An 18,066-nucleotide genomic window follows, 5' to 3' on the forward strand; every position below is an offset into this window, starting at 1 on the left:
CCGGACCAAGAGCCGCATGGCTCACAGGGCTATACCAAATAAATGAAACTGAGAGAGGGGTGAGAGGAGACTTCTCGTAGAGGGGATTGTTGTTGTTGTTTGATGTCGCCGCCGCATCCGTTAGCGACTTGACGTCATTCTCATTCCCAGCGCGCGCGGGGGTGGGTGGAGGCTAACGATTCATCGAGTCAAACATTCTCCCATAATCACCGATTCCTCAACGCATCGTCGATTCTCACGGAATCCCCAAATTACAAAAATGCGAATGAGGCAATGCTCACAACAACCGCGTCGCCCCTTGCCGTGGGGATTAATTGGTACGGTCCAGATCTACATGGGGCCGGCTGCTGGTTGATAATTGTAGAATTTTACGCATCTGCAGGGCAATTTAAGCGGTGGAGATATTTTGTGTTTCTCTCTCGGCCATGGCATCTATGGCAAATACTCTTTCGTCAAGTACTCGAACATTTCAGTCATAGAAATTTACCCATTCACTTTTCTCGGTCGAGGTTTTATAAAAAGTAGAAAAAAAAACAATCCCCTCTGTCTGCCCCCGTCACAAAATTAATCTAAATAAATTCTTAAATGCACAGAAATTAACATCAAATTAACGGAAACTCCCGAGGACATTGAGCGAGACCCTGGCCAGCTAAAAAAAAAATATTACTTACGGGACATGTGGAAACATAACTGGCCATGCAGTAAATATATTTTTTTTATTCACACTTAAAAAGTCCCCGTACAGACAACAATGTCACCACAATACCTGGTCCACAGCGTGGTGGCACAGTGATAACGCTTGTGCCTCACTGCAAGAAGGTTGCTGGGTTGGATTCTCGACTCTGTATGGCACCTTTGTCCATGGTTTTGAATGATCTCCCACCCCCTCTCCACACCCTGCTCTGCAGTGCGAGTGAATGAGTGGGGTTTGTAAGTTCTCCTCCGTCTGTTCTGCCATGGGGGTTTTTCTGCGGGGAGAAGTCACGCTGTTTGTAACTGCTATCGACCGAAACATTCCCAAATGCTGACACTGCAAATGAATCAATTGGGATTATATAGCCACACTGCAGCATCGCAGACCCCACTACAAAATACTTGGCAGAACAGAACCCTCCTGAAAGAGAGTTGAGATTCGGTAAGGCTTTCCTGGGTAAACCAGTGGAGTGATAACAATATTCATAATAACCTGGCACACCATGGGGCTCCAGTGGGTAAAGACAAGAAACGAAACACGGAGGCCTCACTTCACTTTTTCCAGTAAAAGCCAAGTTGTGCATTTTTAAATGTCAGTTCCATCACCTCGTTGTTTACATTTTTATCGTGCGCGCGCACACGGGCAGTGAAATGCACAGCAAGTTAAGAAAATCAGGAAAAAAATTACGCTTGATGTTTGTAATCAATATAAGCAAAGAGTTTAACATTTTTTCCAATCGACAAAATATCACATGCCTATTTTTCAGAAAAAAATAAACGAAGTCTTTGTCGTCTTTGGCGGATAATCCACCTACACCACCTCCGCCCTCTCGTGCTGCGTCTTCCTAACGGCTGAATCGAGACCCAAGGCCGTGCCAAAGCAGACCAGCAACGGCCCACCGATTTCAAACCCACCGATTTCAAACCCGAGCTAAGCCTTGTGATTTCCGTGGCCTTGACCCGTCTTAACCCCATCTTCCGTGCTCTTACGATCCCCTACGCAGGCGTAATTGACTAAATACGTTAACACGGTTTCGTTGTATTCTAGGGTTAGCGGACGCCGGCGGAAGATACATTTGAAAAACGATTAGCTTAGTAATTTTTAGCTTCGTCATTTTTTACCACGGTTATTTTTTTTGTAACAAAAATACGGCTCTGAGGTTAACCTGTATATGAGAGGATGCAAGTGACAGCTGATTCCATTTTCCACTTTGACCCCCCCTGTCTCCCGGTAAGGCTTCTATGCGAATCAGGGCCCAGCCTCAGTGGCTCTGTTATTTAAAAACTGGCGCCAACTCGTGATAGTGAGCGAGGAAACGCGGCGTCAGTTCCTCCTGCCCATGGGTCGCCACGGTGGCTAGGAGATGTTAACTACCTCGCCTGGTGTACAGGAGGATGTGGGTTCGATCCCAACTCCGACGCCGGTATATTTGGAGTTTGCGCGGCTGTCTCCCCGTGGCCGCGTGGATTTTTCTCTGCGGCCTCCGGTTTTTCCCTTCACATTTAGAATCGACATCAAACATTTAGAGTATTTGGCTGCCGTAAATTTCCATGTGAGAAGCCGCTTCGTTGAGCTATCATTTGTGAGAGCCAGGTCGCTTCTGAAACAAAGTATATATAGCTCAGTGGGCCTTACCTGGTAAAATAAAAAAAGAGTAGTTTTAGTTAATAGGCACCCGTGGTGACGCAGTGAGTCTGGGCCCTGCCAATGCCAAACTGGCACCTGAGGCTGTGTGGGTGGCTGCATCCAAACTTCTCCAGCTCCACCCCCCCCCTGCCATGCGCAATCCACGTTCAGTCGGAGGAATCCGAACTGCTCTGCTTCGACTTCCGGCGCTTGTGCTTTCTTTTAACTTTTTTTCCCTTCATCTTTTTCTTCTTCTTTTCCTTCTTCCTCCTCTTTCTCCTGTCTTCCCGAGACGAGTCGGAGCTGCTGGTCCCCGTGGTGGACTCCTCCAAAAGCCTCTTGAGCTGCTCCAGCCTGCGAGCCGCGGAACGTGATGCGCGAGCGAGAAGTGAATGAAAGTTGACCGGCGAGCCGCGACGCGTACGTCACGCAAGCACGGAGCAGGGGTCACAGGGCGACCATGACCGGGGTCACGGTGGCCTAGAGGTCACTCCCAGCACACGCCACTCGCCTCCCCCCTCGATATTAAGCCACTGGAGCTATGCAACTTTTAAATCGTCTAGATTGAAAACTCATTTTTTCAGAACTGCCTATTGTCTTTTAGTTTGTTGTCCTTCCCCCACACCGCCGATTAACAGGGTTGTCTACGTACGGTGCGAAAGAAGTTCAACACACATACACACATACGGGAGAGTGAGAAACCGCTGACTGAATGCCAATGGCGACAGATTTGTGAAGCTCCAAACCCCACCGAATTGTGAGGTGGCCCGGAAGATGGTAGCACCATCAAGTGAATTCGCGACCCCGTCCGTGTGGAGATTTTAGTGTTATCTCCTTGCATGTGTGGTTACGTGTAATGCCAGTTGAGTCATTTGCAGTGTAATAAAATTTTTTTTGCAGAATCTAGAAATTGGCCTACTCTTGTGGATGGCATGAGAGGCTCTTTAACGTCCACAGCGAGCGAGGCAGATGGCACAGAGTATTTATTTTTACGGTTAATGCACACCACCGCAGTATAAACCAGGGCGGCCGCTGGATTAGTAGCCTCTGCAACAAGCGGCGAATGCCCTACCACTAGGCCCCGTCGCCGCCCATCATCATCATCATCGCAATGGACATCCATGAACGAGGATATCTACTGGGACATCTGTGAAAAAGAGCTTTGTAGCTCATCGCATTCCTCCAGTACGAATAAATATTGATTCAGCGAGCAGGGTCTGCCGGCGGTGGCGGCGAGATTGTGCATGGGGTAGTACCTCAGCTGCTTCTCCTGCTGCTTATTCTCCCGCGTGATGTCGTACATGGGGTCCTCGTGCGCCTAACGCAACGGAAACGGCGACATTTCAAAAGGCAAATAAGCACTTTAGCTGAAGTTTCGTTGTTTTTTTTACATACATTTTTTTAAAATTCTGCATTGTCTCGCGATAACGGCAGTTGATTTTTGACCAGACCGCTGTTTCTTTTGCTTCTGTCATTGCTGTGGGCCAGGTCACATCTCTTGCAACCGAGACTCTTGAGTCCTCAACTGGTTAAACAAAACAAACTTGTTATTGAAACTTTGTAGCAGGCGACAGCCATGTGCGTCAGGCGAAGGGTCTGCCCTCCCTTGAGTAACGTCTTATTTTCTCACACTAACCTTTAAAATTAATGGATGGGTAGGGAAAACAACGGACAATCACGAAAGGCAATACCGTAACAGAGGCTACGTTGATCAAGAGGCGCGTGTTCGTGACACGCCCTTGGAAGTCACGTAGAAGGCAAACAATAAAATAATTAAAATATAAAACAATAAAATTCTCACGACGTTTCGACTGCAACACAAGCAATCATCATCAGGTGTGAAAACCACAGCAAGAAAATTTGCTGTGGTTTTCACACCTGATGATGATTGTGTTGCAGTCGAAACGTCGTGAGAATTTGACTGTTTTTATATATATTTTTTATTTTATTGTTTCCCTTCTATGTGACTTTACCGAAAGAACCAATAATATGAATCCCTGCAGTCACGAAAGCTTTAAATCAAAATTACGCCCTTGGAAGTTAACGTGTAACATTTGGCGCCGAGTCAGGAACAAGCCATCGACGAACATTCACGGGGGGGCGCGCTGCATTCATTAATTATTTGACGAATGTTCGAGTTTTACGAGGCCTATTGTTTAACGAGCTGAGAACTCGTGCGACCAGGATGAGTCTGATTTGCAAGCATGGCCTGGGCTCTGTATATGGCCACAGTGAGCCTTCAATGATGATGGAAATGATGGATATGAGGGTGGTGGTGGTGGTGATGGTGATGAGGATTATGGTGGTGGTGATGATGATCATGATGACGCTGATGGAAATGAGAATGGTGGTGATGATGATGATAGTTATGGAGATGTAGATGGTGATGGTAGTGGTTGAGGATGGTGGTAATGACGATGGTGATAATGATGGTGCAGATGATGATGCTAGTGATGGAGATGAGGATGATTAACAAGGGAAATGAGGATAATGGTACTGATGAGGATGATGGTTATGATGGTGGTGGGGACGATGGTCCGGGGGACCACCTACCACACGGAACTGCTCCAGCCGCTGGTTTCCGGAGCTGAAGAAAGGGCACTCGCGATCGCCCGTGCGGTGCCCGTACTGCTTACACCGCCAGCCTGCGGTGCCACACGCGCACGCCGCAAGGGCTTCTGGGACCCACGCAGGGAGCTGCCTTTCGATTGGTGGATATCTGCCCGGCACCGATACAGTACGATTCCGATTTTGTAGCGGGAATGCGGCCGCATCTCGAGACGTCATCCGGAAACAATCAGACACATACGCGATGTGTAAAAAGAATCATATATATCGTAGAAAATATACTCTATATATATGCTGTACACCGAGTATTGATATATATATGACTTCGCAAGAAGAGTTCGATATTCGCAGAGGTACTATGAAGAAGGGCCGTTGGCCAGAGAGCGCGTATTTGAACGGTCAATACACATCGCAGTATTAATCGGGGCGGCCTGCCACATTTGAACCGCGAGCCTCTGCAACAAGCGGCAGACGCGCTACCGCCAGGCAGTGTGTCACCACCCTGAATAATTCCACGCCTCGAGCACAAAGGCAAAGACCCCCTCCCCCACCCCATATAGCCTGAACAGACTGTCAGGGCAAGCGCTGTTAGGAGAGCACCTCCCGTGAAGGCCTTTGCTAAAGTTAATTTTACTTTCCCCCGCACCTCCGACTGGCACGGTCGGCTAACGTACGCTTGCGAATGAAGTTCAACGTACGCACATATAAGGCTGGCACGGCGCACGCGAGGGGGTGGGGGCGGCCAGGGCAACTCACACTGCATCACCTTCACCTCCTTCCCAAGCGGCATCCACAGGCCCTTCGAGGGGGCGCTGGCGAGGAAGTCGCGTGCGCTCTCGTTGCCGGGCAGGTCCGGGATGCAGTCCTCGGGCTTGTCATCATTTTCCTGCGCCAACGGTCGGGGGTAGGAGGTGGGGGGGAAGGTGGCGGAGGCCAACGTAACAAACGAGAAATCTGTGCCCGAGGATGCGGTTTTCCGCGGTGGCATTGCCACTGCCGCAGGGGTCAGCTATCGCCGCTGCCGCCTTGCGGCAATGTGCAAGGAGATAATGCGGCCGTGTGTCTTTTATGGCCGTGCCTCGCCAGCGTTGGACCAGAGGACGCCGAAGGGGCGAACGGCACAAAGGCACTTCTTTAGAATTGCTTTTTGTGTTAAGTTTGTGGACCTTCCCCCCCCTCCCCACATCCGCTTGGTATGGTTGGCTACGTATGGTGCGAAAGAAGTTCAACACTTATCCATACAAAAGACAAAAGATTCCTCATAGACTTTAAACAGAATGTTGGTGCAGGTGCTGCTAGCGACCATCTATGAAAGCGGGCACGGCATACAAGGCGGCGGTGTAGCCAGTGCCACGCTTGGCCGCCTTTGTCTCCCCGGTACTGATGTTTAAACACACCTCCACAGGATACTCATTTATGAGACTGAATCGACCGAGGGTAGCCCCAGGACCGGTTCGGATATTGTCAACTTGAAATAGTCGTGAGTGGGAATCGGGCCCTGGTCTCCGGGTTCGTAGCCCGTTGGGCATTTTAATCCGGCCTGCCGAACTTGTCCAAATATTATTATTATTAAATTAAATTTTACCCTTCTCCTGTATTGCCCCCATGTCCCCACTTTGACCGGGGGCGGCCCGGCCCCTCTGTCAAATTTCAGAACCCATTGTGGCCCGCGAGTCAAAAAAATGTGGCCCACCCCTGCGACTAACCGCTACACACGAACCACAAACCGGGGGCTCTCTGCGCCAAAGCGAGCAGCCAAACGGCGGAGGGCAGTTATCTGTCCCGCGCTCGGGGACTCTTTCAACAAGAGAGTGCTCCACCCACCGGCTCGACACGTTTACCCACCTCTTTGATTAAAACACAAATCGAGTTGTTGCACGCCACACGCGCCTGATGATCGTCGGACACGTCCGACGCGAGGTCGAGGGTGCCGGTGCAAACTGACTCGGAGATACTGCGAGTTTGTGTCTTTCAAACTGCAGGGATCCCTCTACTTGTGTACGAGTTACGTTCCAGAGGTCTGTTCGTAAGTCGATTTGTTATACGTCCCAACTGTAGTCCCTGTCGATTCCAAACATGTTGTACGGCATGTACACCGAACACGTGGAAAGGCTTTAAAAGTTGTACAATCTCCCATAGATATACATATCACCGGTTCTTCACGTTCTGCAGATGGAGATGCCACCACCGCCATCTATTGCGCGGCGGTTGAACTTACGCCTCTCGGTCCAAACAGGCAACTGGACATACGGACGGGATTTGTTCGTATCTCTGAAAGTTCACAAGTCGAACATTCGTAAGTAGAGCAGTCCCTGCATTATCCACTCCACATCTCTCTGGGTCTCTGTGTTGCGTGAAGAAAGGGCAATTGGTCACGGAGATCGCCTGTTCAACACTCTTCCTTCGAAGGCCTGCATGGATGTTACCGACGATGAACGGGTGAGTGTCGAGACATCTCCAAGTGGTGCAGCAGGGCCACTCACTTTGATGAGACTGGGAGGAGGCTTTTCGTAGCTTGACAAGAAGACAAAACGACAACATCAGCGGCACAATTAGAAATTTGCAGAGACAAGCAGCGGGTAACATCCCGAACGTGTTTCAATGCTGGTAACTGATCCACAATTTAATAATAGGAATTTTCACCTTTTTTTTTCTGACAACAAAACTGAAACCTTTTTTACAAGGATTCATGTCTGCATTAACCACAATACTTGCAGTCAAAATGCAAACAAAAAACATACTCCCATAATATGATGCATTGTCCTTGAAACGGATTGGTCCACACCAGAGACAGCTTTCTTTAGAGCCTGGTCTCAATTGGTGCTAGACCAGATGAAAGCCGTCTCTGGTGTGGACCGATCAGTTTCAAGGACAATGCATCATATTATCAGTGTGTTTTTTGTTTGCGTTTTGACTGCAAGCATTGTGGTTAATGCAGACATGAATCCTTGTAAAAAAAGCTTCAGTTTTGTTGCCAGAAAAAAGGGGAAAATCCCTATTATTATATTTTGGTACTGGTAAAGGAGGTCCAAAGATGATCCACAATTATTATGATATTATTACACTCGTTCACCCAGGAAAGCCTCGCCGAGTGTCACGACTTTTTCGGGAGGTTTCCTGCCAAGTTTTGGCGCTGATCGTGATGAGCACGTGGCGGTTGAATGGTGGAGGTGTTGGGAAGTGATTGCAGGTGAAACCGGGAGCACGTGGAGTGGTGGAGAAGTTGGGAGTGATTGGTGGAGCATGTGGAACTGGAGCACGTGGCGCATGTGAAGTGCTGGAGCATGTGGAACTGGAGCACGCGGAGTGGTGGTGCAGTTGGGAGTAATTGGTGGAGCACGTGGAGCATATGGAACTGGAGCATGTGGATCAGCTGGGAGTGATTGGTGAGGCATGCGGTGCATGTGGAGTAATGCAGCACGTGGAGTGGAGCAGCTGGTAGAGCACGTGGAGCATGTGGAACTGGAGCAAGTGGAGCAGCTAGGAGTGACTGATGGAGCACGTGGAGCATGTGCAACTGGAGCACGTGGAGCAGCTGGAAGTGACTTGTGGAGTGGAGCAGCTAGGAGTGACTGATGGAGCACGTGGGGCAGCTGGGAGTGACTGATGGAGCACGTGGAACTGGAGCACGTGGAGTAGCTGGGAGTGACTGATGGAGCACGTGGAGCAGTTGGGAGTGACTGATGGAGCACGTGGAACTGGAGCACGTGGAGTAGCTGGGAGTGACTGATGGAGCACGTGGAACTGGAGCACGTGGAGCAGCTGGGAGTGACTGATGGAGCACGTGGAACTGGAGCACGTGGAGTAGCTGGGAGTGACTGATGGAGCACGTGGAGCAAGTGGAGTAGCTGGGAGTGACTGATGGAGCACGTGGAACTGGAGCACGTGGAGTAGCTGGGAGTGACTGATGGAGCACGTGGAACAGCTGGGAGTGACTTGTGGAGTGGAGCAGCTAGGAGTGACTGATGGAGCACGTGGAACTGGAGCACGTGGAGTAGCTGGGAGTGACTGATGGAGCACGTGGAGCACGTGGAGCAGCTGAGAGTGACTGATGGAGCACGTGGAGCAGCTGGGAGTGATGGACAGGTGGAGGCCGTCACGCTCACAAGGTCTCCACGTGCTTGAGCTGCTGCACATCGTCGTGCCCGCGCCGCTGCAGGCGCTCCACGAGGGCGGCGTCCGCGCTGCAGTCGCTCCCCCGACGCCGCTTCTGACGATCCTTGCTGGCCCGCGGCATGGCGGGTCTGCATCATCAACAACAAGAACCACAACAACAACAACAAGGACGATATTACACGCGGCCGCCACGCATCGTCGTCTCTCACGGCATGGGACGAGCCGTCAACCACAACAGCTCTCCCCCCCCACCCCTCGTGTTCTCTGCGAGTGCACACCACAGGGCATTTTGTGCATACGACCAGTGTATACACCACGTGTGCACACACCACGTGCACACACCACGTGCACACTCCCCGTGTACACACCACGTGTACACACCACGTGCACACTCCCCGTGCACACACCCCGTGCACACTCCCAGTGTACCACGTGCACACACCCCGTGCACACTCCCCGTGCACACTCCCCGTGTACCACGTGCTCACTCCACGTGTAATACGTGCTCACTCCCCGTGCACACTCCCCGTGTACCACGTGCACACACCCCGTGCACACTCCACGTGTACTCCACGTGCACACTCCCCGTGTACCAAGTGCACACACCCCGTGCACACTCCACGTGTACTCCACGTGCACACTCCCCGTGTACCACGTGCACACTCCCCGTGTACCACGTGCACACTCCCCGTGTACTCCACGTGCACACTCCCCGTGTACTCCACGTGCACACTCCCCGTGTACTCCACGTGCACACTCCCCGTGTACTCCACGTGCACACTCCCCGTGTACCACGTGCACACTCCCCGTGCACACTCCCCGTGTACCACGTGCACACTTCCCGTGCTCACTCCACGTGCACACTCCCCGTGTACTCCACGTGCACACTCCCCGTGTACTCCACGTGCACACTCCCCGTGTACTCCACGTGCACACTCCCCGTGTACTCCACGTGCACACTCCCCGTGTACCACGTGCACACTCCCCGTGCACACTCCCCGTGTACCACGTGCACACTTCCCGTGCTCACTCCACGTGCACACTCCCCGTGTACCACGTGCACACTCCCCGTGTATTCCACGTGCACACTCCCCGTGTACCACGTGCACACTCCCCGTGTATTCCACGTGCACACACCCCGTGTACCATGTGCACACTCCCCGTGTACCACGTGCACACTCCCCGTGCTCACGCCACGTGCACACTCCCCGTGTACCACGTGCACACTCCCCGTGTACTCACGTGCACACTCCCCGTGTACTCCACGTGCACACTCCCCGTGTACTCCACGTGCACACTCCCCGTGTACTCCACGTGCACACTCCCCGTGTACTCCACGTGCACACTCCCCGTGCACACACCCCGTGCACACTCCCCGTGTACCACGTGCACACTCCACGTGCTCACTCCACGTGCACACTCCCCGTGTACCACGTGCACACTCCACGTGCACACACCCCGTGCACACTCCCCGTGTACCACGTGCACACACCCCGTGCTCACTCCACGTGCACACTCCCCGTGTACCACGTGCACACTCCACGTGCACACACCCCCTGCACACTCCCCGTGTACCACGTGCACACTCCCCGTGTACCACGTGCTCACTCCCCGTGTACTCCACGTGCACACTCCCCGTGTACCACGTAAACACTCCCCGTGCACACTCCCCGTGTACCACGTGCACACTCCCCGTGTACACTCCCCCTGCACACTCCACGTGTACCACGTGCACACTCCCCGTGTACCACGTGTACACTCCCCCTGCACACTCCCCGTGTACCAAACTCCCCGTGTACTCCACGCGCCGTCTTCTCCCGTGGCGACTCCGCAACGCGAGCGACGCTGCGGCGTGGAGTCGTTCGTCGCTGGGTTTGCCACGCGCTTCCGCTTCCGCCCGTGGCCCCGCCCCCGCTCGTGGCCCCGCCCACAAGGTGCAGACAAAGGTCCCCCGAAAAGTCGACCACGCTGCCCGGCGCAAGTGCTGAGAGCGAGAACTTATAAGCCTTTGGGGCCGTCCATAAATGACGTCACGCACCTAGGGGGGAGGGGGGGGGGTTGAAAAATGTGACGTCACATCAAAATGCGCAACTTTAAATAAATATAGACAACACGTTCTACTGAATTAAATTGACTTTTTAATAAAGGTTTTCTCCTACAACATCAGAGTGCAGTGCCACATTAAACACGCACTAGAATGGCAGGGGGGGGGGGTCTGACTCTTTGTGACGCCGTGTGACAAGGGGAAGGGGGGGGGCCTTTGATTTATAACAGAGCCACACGAGGCAAATAAAACACAGAGAGCTGTCAACACAAACGGTTTAGCCCAGTGTTGTTGTACGGGGTAAATTTAGTTTTCAGGCCCATACGGCGTACAGCCGTTTCAATACTGGCAAAAACATTTTTTGAGGCCGCCCATAAATGACGTCACGCAATTTTGGACGATTTTTGACCCCCCCCCACGTCACACGGCGTCATAAAAAGTCAGACACCCCTCAAATATGACGTCACAAAGCTCTACCCCCCCCCAAAACCATATTTCCATTTTGAAAATAAACCATGCTTCAAATCACTTTAAACTATTGTCATTGTAGTGCGTATTTAATGTGGCGCTGCGCTCTGATGTTGTAGGAGTGTTGTCATAATTAGTGTTATTATTCTTAGTTTTTTCGGTAAAGTCACGTTGAAGAGAAACAACAAAATAACAAAATATATATAAAACAATAAAAAATTCTCACGACGTTTCGACCATAACTCAAACGGTTTTATATATATATTGTTATTTTGTTGTTTCTCTTCAACGTGACTTTACCGAAAAAACTAAGAATATGAATTACTGCAGTCACGAAAGCTTTAAATCAAAATATAATTAGTGTAGTTATAGGAATTATATATTTATTTAAAGTTGCGCATTTTTATGTGACGTCACATTTCTCAAACTCCCCCCCCCCTCGTCACACATCGTCACAAATGTCTGACCCCCCTCCAGGTGCGTGACGTCATTTATGGACGGCCCCTTATACACAATGCAGTTTTTGTTTAGCAACACAATTTTTGTGTTTGTGTGTCTCCCTCGTGACGTGACTTTGCGGGATGAACGTTGAGATTTATAAGGGGCACGGGGTGACCAGTAATATCTGAATTGGGTCTGTAACAAGGTAGGGCACTGATAAGGGGTTGACAGGTATGAAAGCGACGTTTCGGGCAATGGCCCTTATTCATCGCACACACAGAGAGGCCAGAGAGAAAGAAAGAGAGTGGATAATACGAGTAGGAGATTGCACATTGGCTGAAACGTCGCCAATAAATATTTAAAAAAAAATCTGAAGTTGTATTTATTTAGGCATGTGCACTACTGGCAACGCAGCAGCATGGGCAAATAATTTGTTGAAATTTCTCCAGAAGGTGGGGCTGGAGAGTTACTGCGCAATTTAACCACCGAGGTCACAATGACAAAGATCCCCCGCGTAGCCTTTAACAGACTGTCGGGGCAAGTGCTGTCACAGGAGGGGTTGTGGCCAACACCACGTCCGACCGCCTTTGTTTCCCTCGTCCTGACGTTTATACACCGCACCATGTACTCATTTGAGGCTGAGTCGACCTGGGGCCGGTTCACAAAATTCGGGTTCGCAGCGCGATTCGCTAACCGCTACGCCACCGCTCCCCACACGACACAAGGTACAATGCAGCGATCCGCTGTTTTGTACGTATGTTGAACTTCTTTCGCAACGTACGTATCGGAGGTGCAGGGGCAAGACAGCAAAATTTAACACAAATAGCAGTTTTAAAGAAATGAGTTCGTCAATTTAGACGATGATTTAAAAGTGCATAGCTCCAGTGGCTTCCTAACGGCGGAAGGAAGAGCGTTCCAGATGGCCGCAGTATAAATTAAACGAAGGTGACCCTACACCAATAACAAAATAGAGGACATACTTAAGGAAAAACTCTTGCAGAGTTTCCTCAACTGATCCTCATGGGTACCAAATAATACAAACTGGCCGAGGCAATTAATATTCTTTTTATTTCTGGAACACAATTTTTTCCAGGGGTGTTACTTCACTCAGCCACTAGGGCACCAATCAATCCAAAATCGGTGATGCTACTCCGCGATATTGAAACGCCAAACATCAGCATACAAAAATCCGTTATCGAAAAATTCAACTTTGAATAGTGCATCGTGTACAGCTCGTCGAGATGAGTCGATTGTCACGTTCTGTTTACGTGACAACCCTTACTAGTTGGCTGTGTCGGGTGGTGGTGGGGGTTTAACGACACAACATTTATATATTTACGCGATCTAAACAAAACAAAAAACCTCTATTATGGATGATATTGGTCGCGTATTTATTAACATTCACATTTTTTTTCAAGGTTTAAAAACCACCGCAACAAGAGGCAACGCGTTCCATAGCCTTGGAGTTGCACTGGCAAAATATCTGATCAACCCCAGCAAGGGAGCATTGATCCTCGGAATACTATGAAGATCAGAAGATCTCAAGGAACTCATTGCTCGTGCATGTCAGTGGATCAGTTCCTGTAAGTAACGTGGGGCAAGCCCATTGTGGCAGCCTTGTGGGTCAGTAGACTTGGAGATGCACTGGAAAAATCCCTAATCACCCTCAGCAAGGGAGCCTTGACCCTCGGAATCCTAAGGAGAAGAAGACCAGAAGATCCTAAAGTCCTTATTGCTGCTGGAAATCAATGGATCAGTTCCTGTAAGTAACGTGGGGCTAACCCATTGTGGCAATCCTTGTAGGTCAATAGCGGGGACCTTCTAATCAATTCGAGATTCGATTGGCAGCCAATACAAGCACAGGAGAACGGGTCTGACGTGTTCACCGCCGTAGCAATTAACGCGAATCACGCGATTTTAATTGGACACGTGGCCGCGCATTAGGTGAACCACGCGTTGTGGGGGTGGGGGGGTGGAGACGTTTGGCGTTCCTGGAGAATTACCAGATGAGTCCTGATGAAATAGACAGATTCGGCGTGGGGGAGGGGATTTCCCTCGCCCCACACCGCGTGGAAGGAAGTGCACTCGGCTCCCCCCCCCCGCAACAAGAGGTTATAAGTGGGAGCTCGGAACCAGATCAGTCGTCTCTCTGCACACAGAGAAATCCCGAGAGAGACATCCGCACAGGGAGAAAGACAAAAAAATCCGCACAGAGACATCCGCACGGAGAGAGAGAGAGAGAGAGCGACATCCGCACGGAGCGAGACACATCCGCACGGAGCGAGACACATCCGCACGGAGCGAGATACATCCGCACGGAGCGAGACACATCCGCACGGAGAGAGACACATCCGCACGGAGCGAGACACATCCGCACGGAGCGAGAGAGACACATCCGCACGGAGAGAGAGAGAGCGACATCCGCACGGAGCGAGACACATCCGCACGGAGCGAGATACATCCGCACGGAGCGAGACACATCCGCACGGAGCGAGACATCCGCACGGAGAGAGACATCTGCACGGAGCGAGACACATCCGCACGGAGAGAGAGCGACATCCGCACGGAGGGAGACGGAGACATCCACAGAGACCACTTCACGGACTGACAGCCATACCGGAGACACAACCGCACCGTGGAGACCAGCTCTCGTTCACCTGTGAATATAAACTCTCGTCTGCCTCCGTCTGTTCACCTGGTGCACGCGGTCTCCGTGAGTCGGGCATGGCTGCCCACGTGGCCGTGATGATGATGCTGATGCTGCTGTTGCTGCCCGGCTTCGTGTCGACCCGCGTGCCTGGTGAGCGAAACTCGCTCATCGGTGGACACAGCCGCGCGAGTGATGTGTGTGGGGGTGTGGCGTGTGCGCATGTTGTGTGGGTGTTTGCGTGGTGTGTATGTTACTGGACGGCTTCATGGCTCATCGGATTCCTCCAGGCTTAAATGATTCTGATGTTGTGAGTGTGGAGTGCCGATGTTGCATCGTTTGTACAACACGTGTGGCATGTTCGTATTGTGTGTGTGTGTCATGTGTGTAACACGTGTGTGTGTGTGTGTGCGCCATGCGTGTTGTGCTCGCACACAGGCAGCCGGGTGAGGAGTGGTGGGGCAGCAGTTGCCGCACTGCGGTGCCCGGTGTTCGATAATCCCTGGCCATGGCCAGACGGAATATTACAGCAGCGAGTGATGTTTTGAAAGCTGTTCCTGGACCGTCCGGAGTCGAGTTCGTCTCGACTCCGACTGGACCGTGACAAGAGAGAAGCTCCATTTAATGAATACAAGAGACGAGCCAAGAGGCGCCGAGTAGACCCCGAATAAGGACTCAATTATGTACTTGTATATACACATAATAGCTTTTTGCCATTTGTTTCGTAATGTTATTTATACAACCTTTTTGCCGACTGTTTAAAGTGTTACATGAACAGGACAGGTGACATGTTAGCATGTAAAGCAACCATAAACACATGAAAAGACCTAGGTTTACAATTTATGAGAAACACTACGATCTGCACAATATACAAGGGGGCCGTCCATAAGTGACGTCATGCACCTGGGGAGGGGGGGGGTCAGACATTTGTGACGATGTGTGACGAGGGGGGGGGGTTGAGAATTGTGACGTCACATCAAAATGCGCAAGTTTAAATAAATATGTAATTCCTATAACAACACTACTTGTTATAACAACACACCTACAACATCAGAGTTTCAGCGCCACATTAAATACGCACTACAATGACAATAGTTTAAAGCGATTTGAAGCATGGTTTTTGGGGGGGGGGGCGCAGAGCTTTGTGACGTCATATTTGGGGGGGGGTCTGACTTGTGACGCCGTGTGACGAGGGGGGGGGGGTCAAAAATCGTACAAAATCGCGTGACCTCGTTTATGGACGGCCCCATAGACGTAAAATGTAAACTTTTACATCTTGAGAACAGTAGCCAAATCGGTTGTTTTAATTGTCACGTTTGAATTCGGCACATCGAAATTCATAATAATCGGCACATTTCAGACGACGTCTAAAAACAATTGTAGACCAGTGTAATCCCAGCCATGGCTAAACGTAACATGAAAGCGGCGAGTGATGTCTTGAAACCCGTTCCTGGACCCCTCTGGAGTCTTCGAGTTCGTCTCTGCGTCAAATGAGAGAGTTAACTCACAACGCTGTGGATGCGGTGTGGGTAACGCTGTCCCCCCCACCCCCCCGGGCCTTCGTGGGTTGCGTGTGCTGGCTGTGACACGGCACTCCCCCCCCCCCCCCCACAAACAGTCTATGATCGTGGCATATTTTTTTGGCAGTCTCAAATTATGAAAAATAATAATGGTTTTTTTTTACCCTTTATGAAAATAAAACGGGGAGGTGTTGAGATGTTTAAGCGTCAGATATCAACTTTTTGCAAGGAATCGAGCCTGCGCCGCCAGCCACACGTACTCGTGGCAAAACACGTGGCTCTGATGATGGTGTACACACCGTCTTTGAAACTGATTGGCCCGCACCAGAGGACATCCTTGTTTTTCATGGCCTAGCCTCACCATCGGTGACAGACCAGAGGACAACGCCAAAATGCGAACAGTACAAAGGCGATGCACGTGTCAGACCATTTATAGCTATAAACGCTCTGACACGTTAAACCTATTCTAATGTTTCATACTTTGATACTGGCAAAAAAAGGTCCCATGACATAGCTGCTCGCCCCGAGCTATGAATGCTCTGACACGTGCATCGTCTTTGTACTGTCCGCCTCTTGGCGTTCTTCTCTGGTCTGACACTGATGGTGAGGCTAGGCCATGAAGAAGCCTGCTGTCCTCTGTTGTAGGCCAATCGGTTTCAAAGATACTGCCTCTATATGCTAATTTTGTCCCATTGTCACTCAGCCTTACCTTCTCTGCCTATTTAAGGCAACTTTACTGTGTGCTTGTCTCTGTGCTGGCTCGCTCTACTTGGTTGTCTGTGTGTGTGTGCGGTCTGCATTTTGAGTTTCATACTTTACTTGCAATTTATCAATCTTTTGAAATAGCGTGATCAATCGGACTATGCGTTAATTGTGTTTTGACCGACCGTCTGTTGCTTTACATGGTTTCCAAAATTTTTGCTAAACCCTGTTTGTCTGGTGTGCTTCTCTGTCTGTGTCCCCTGTTGTATCTGTGTTAGTTCCCCCTACTTGGGTGTCTGTATATACTTCTGAGGTTATGTGTCTCCCCTCTCATAATTTAGCTCTTCTGTACCTGATGATGGCTGCTTGTGTTGCAACCGAAACGTCGTACGCTATTATGTTATTTTATTATTTATTTATACGTGACTTTATCGAAAAAAACATAGAGTAAAGCGTGTTTGTTTGTTAAATGTTCACACACTAGCACCTTGTGTGGTTAACGCAGAACTTTATTCCATGCAAAAAGGTTTGTTTTATTGACAGATAAAGGGGTAAACGGGCCTACTTATTATTTTTCAGAGCCTGTAATCGGCTACACGGGGTGGCTCTTTGTCTCTCTCTGTGTCTGTGTGTGCAGGCAGCCGCATCGGCAGCAGCGTCGCTCCGCCGGCCCCGAGCTACGAGTTGCTGGAGGAACACTCGGGCTCCGTGACGGTGGATCACCCGCCGCCGCCGCTCCTCCTCCTCCGCGCCAGCCACAACCCAGCCGGGCCGCACCGAGGCCACGCGCGCCGCCTCGCCGGCATGAGCCGCCAACCCGGCGGCGAGCGACTTGGCGAAGAACACGACGCGCCTTCCTCCCGTCTCCCATGCAAGTCGCCGCGTCGCTTGGGCATTGTTTGTCGTTTCCCCATTTGCCCATCTTCGTTCGTGACCAGACGATGCCGACGCCCTTCGGTATTGCCTGGGGGGTGTGGTAGTGGCCCAGCGGTTAGCGCACTGCATTATAATCCCGAAAGGCCCCGAGTTGGATTCCCAACGACGGCCAACATTGTTGATATGAAACAGTCCTGGGTTGGCACCCCCCGCCCCCCCCACCCCGTTCGCCCGTCGTCAAATCCACACTGGCCGGCTTGACGAAGTTACGGTCAAACAACCCCCCCCATGACTTAACTGTGTGGGGGTGGGTTAGGCCTTCATCCAGCAGTGAATTGACGAAAGTGTGTCATTCAGATGCTCT

General features: G+C 50.9%; 1 protein-coding gene across 1 annotated transcript; it reads right to left on the minus strand.

Moving 5' to 3' along the window:
- Positions 1-697: 697 nt before the first annotated feature.
- Positions 698-10,930, minus strand: RP9 (RP9 pre-mRNA splicing factor). Its single transcript, XM_032977622.2, has 7 exons — positions 10,797-10,930; positions 8,995-9,132; positions 7,372-7,402; positions 5,645-5,774; positions 4,874-4,965; positions 3,577-3,638; positions 698-2,674 (listed from the first exon to the last, which is right to left on the minus strand). The coding sequence occupies exons 2-7, from the start codon at positions 9,123-9,125 to the stop codon at positions 2,488-2,490; spliced, it is 633 nt and encodes a 210-aa protein (XP_032833513.1). The 5' UTR covers positions 9,126-9,132; positions 10,797-10,930; the 3' UTR covers positions 698-2,487.
- Between the last annotated feature and the right edge of the window lie 7,136 nt (positions 10,931-18,066).

This window comes from Petromyzon marinus, chromosome 63 (assembly GCF_048934315.1).
Source record: "Petromyzon marinus isolate PM22_M1 ecotype Great Lakes invasive population chromosome 63, UKy_Petmar_22M1.pri1.0, whole genome shotgun sequence".
Lineage (NCBI taxonomy): Eukaryota > Metazoa > Chordata > Hyperoartia > Petromyzontiformes > Petromyzontidae > Petromyzon > Petromyzon marinus.

Bases quoted from the DNA above. Each gene is read 5' to 3' on its own strand.
- RP9 (XM_032977622.2), bottom strand. From the start codon at position 9,125: ATGCCGCGGGCCAGCAAGGATCGTCAGAAGCGGCGTCGGGGGAGCGAC. The intron at 5,775-7,371 runs GTGAGTGGCCCT...CCGTTGGCGCAG, and splicing joins CTCCTCCCAGTCTCATCAAA to GAAAATGATGACAAGCCCGA. The intron at 3,639-4,873 runs GTAGGTGGTCCC...CCGTTGCGTTAG, and splicing joins GGCTGGAGCAGTTCCGTGTG to GCGCACGAGGACCCCATGTA.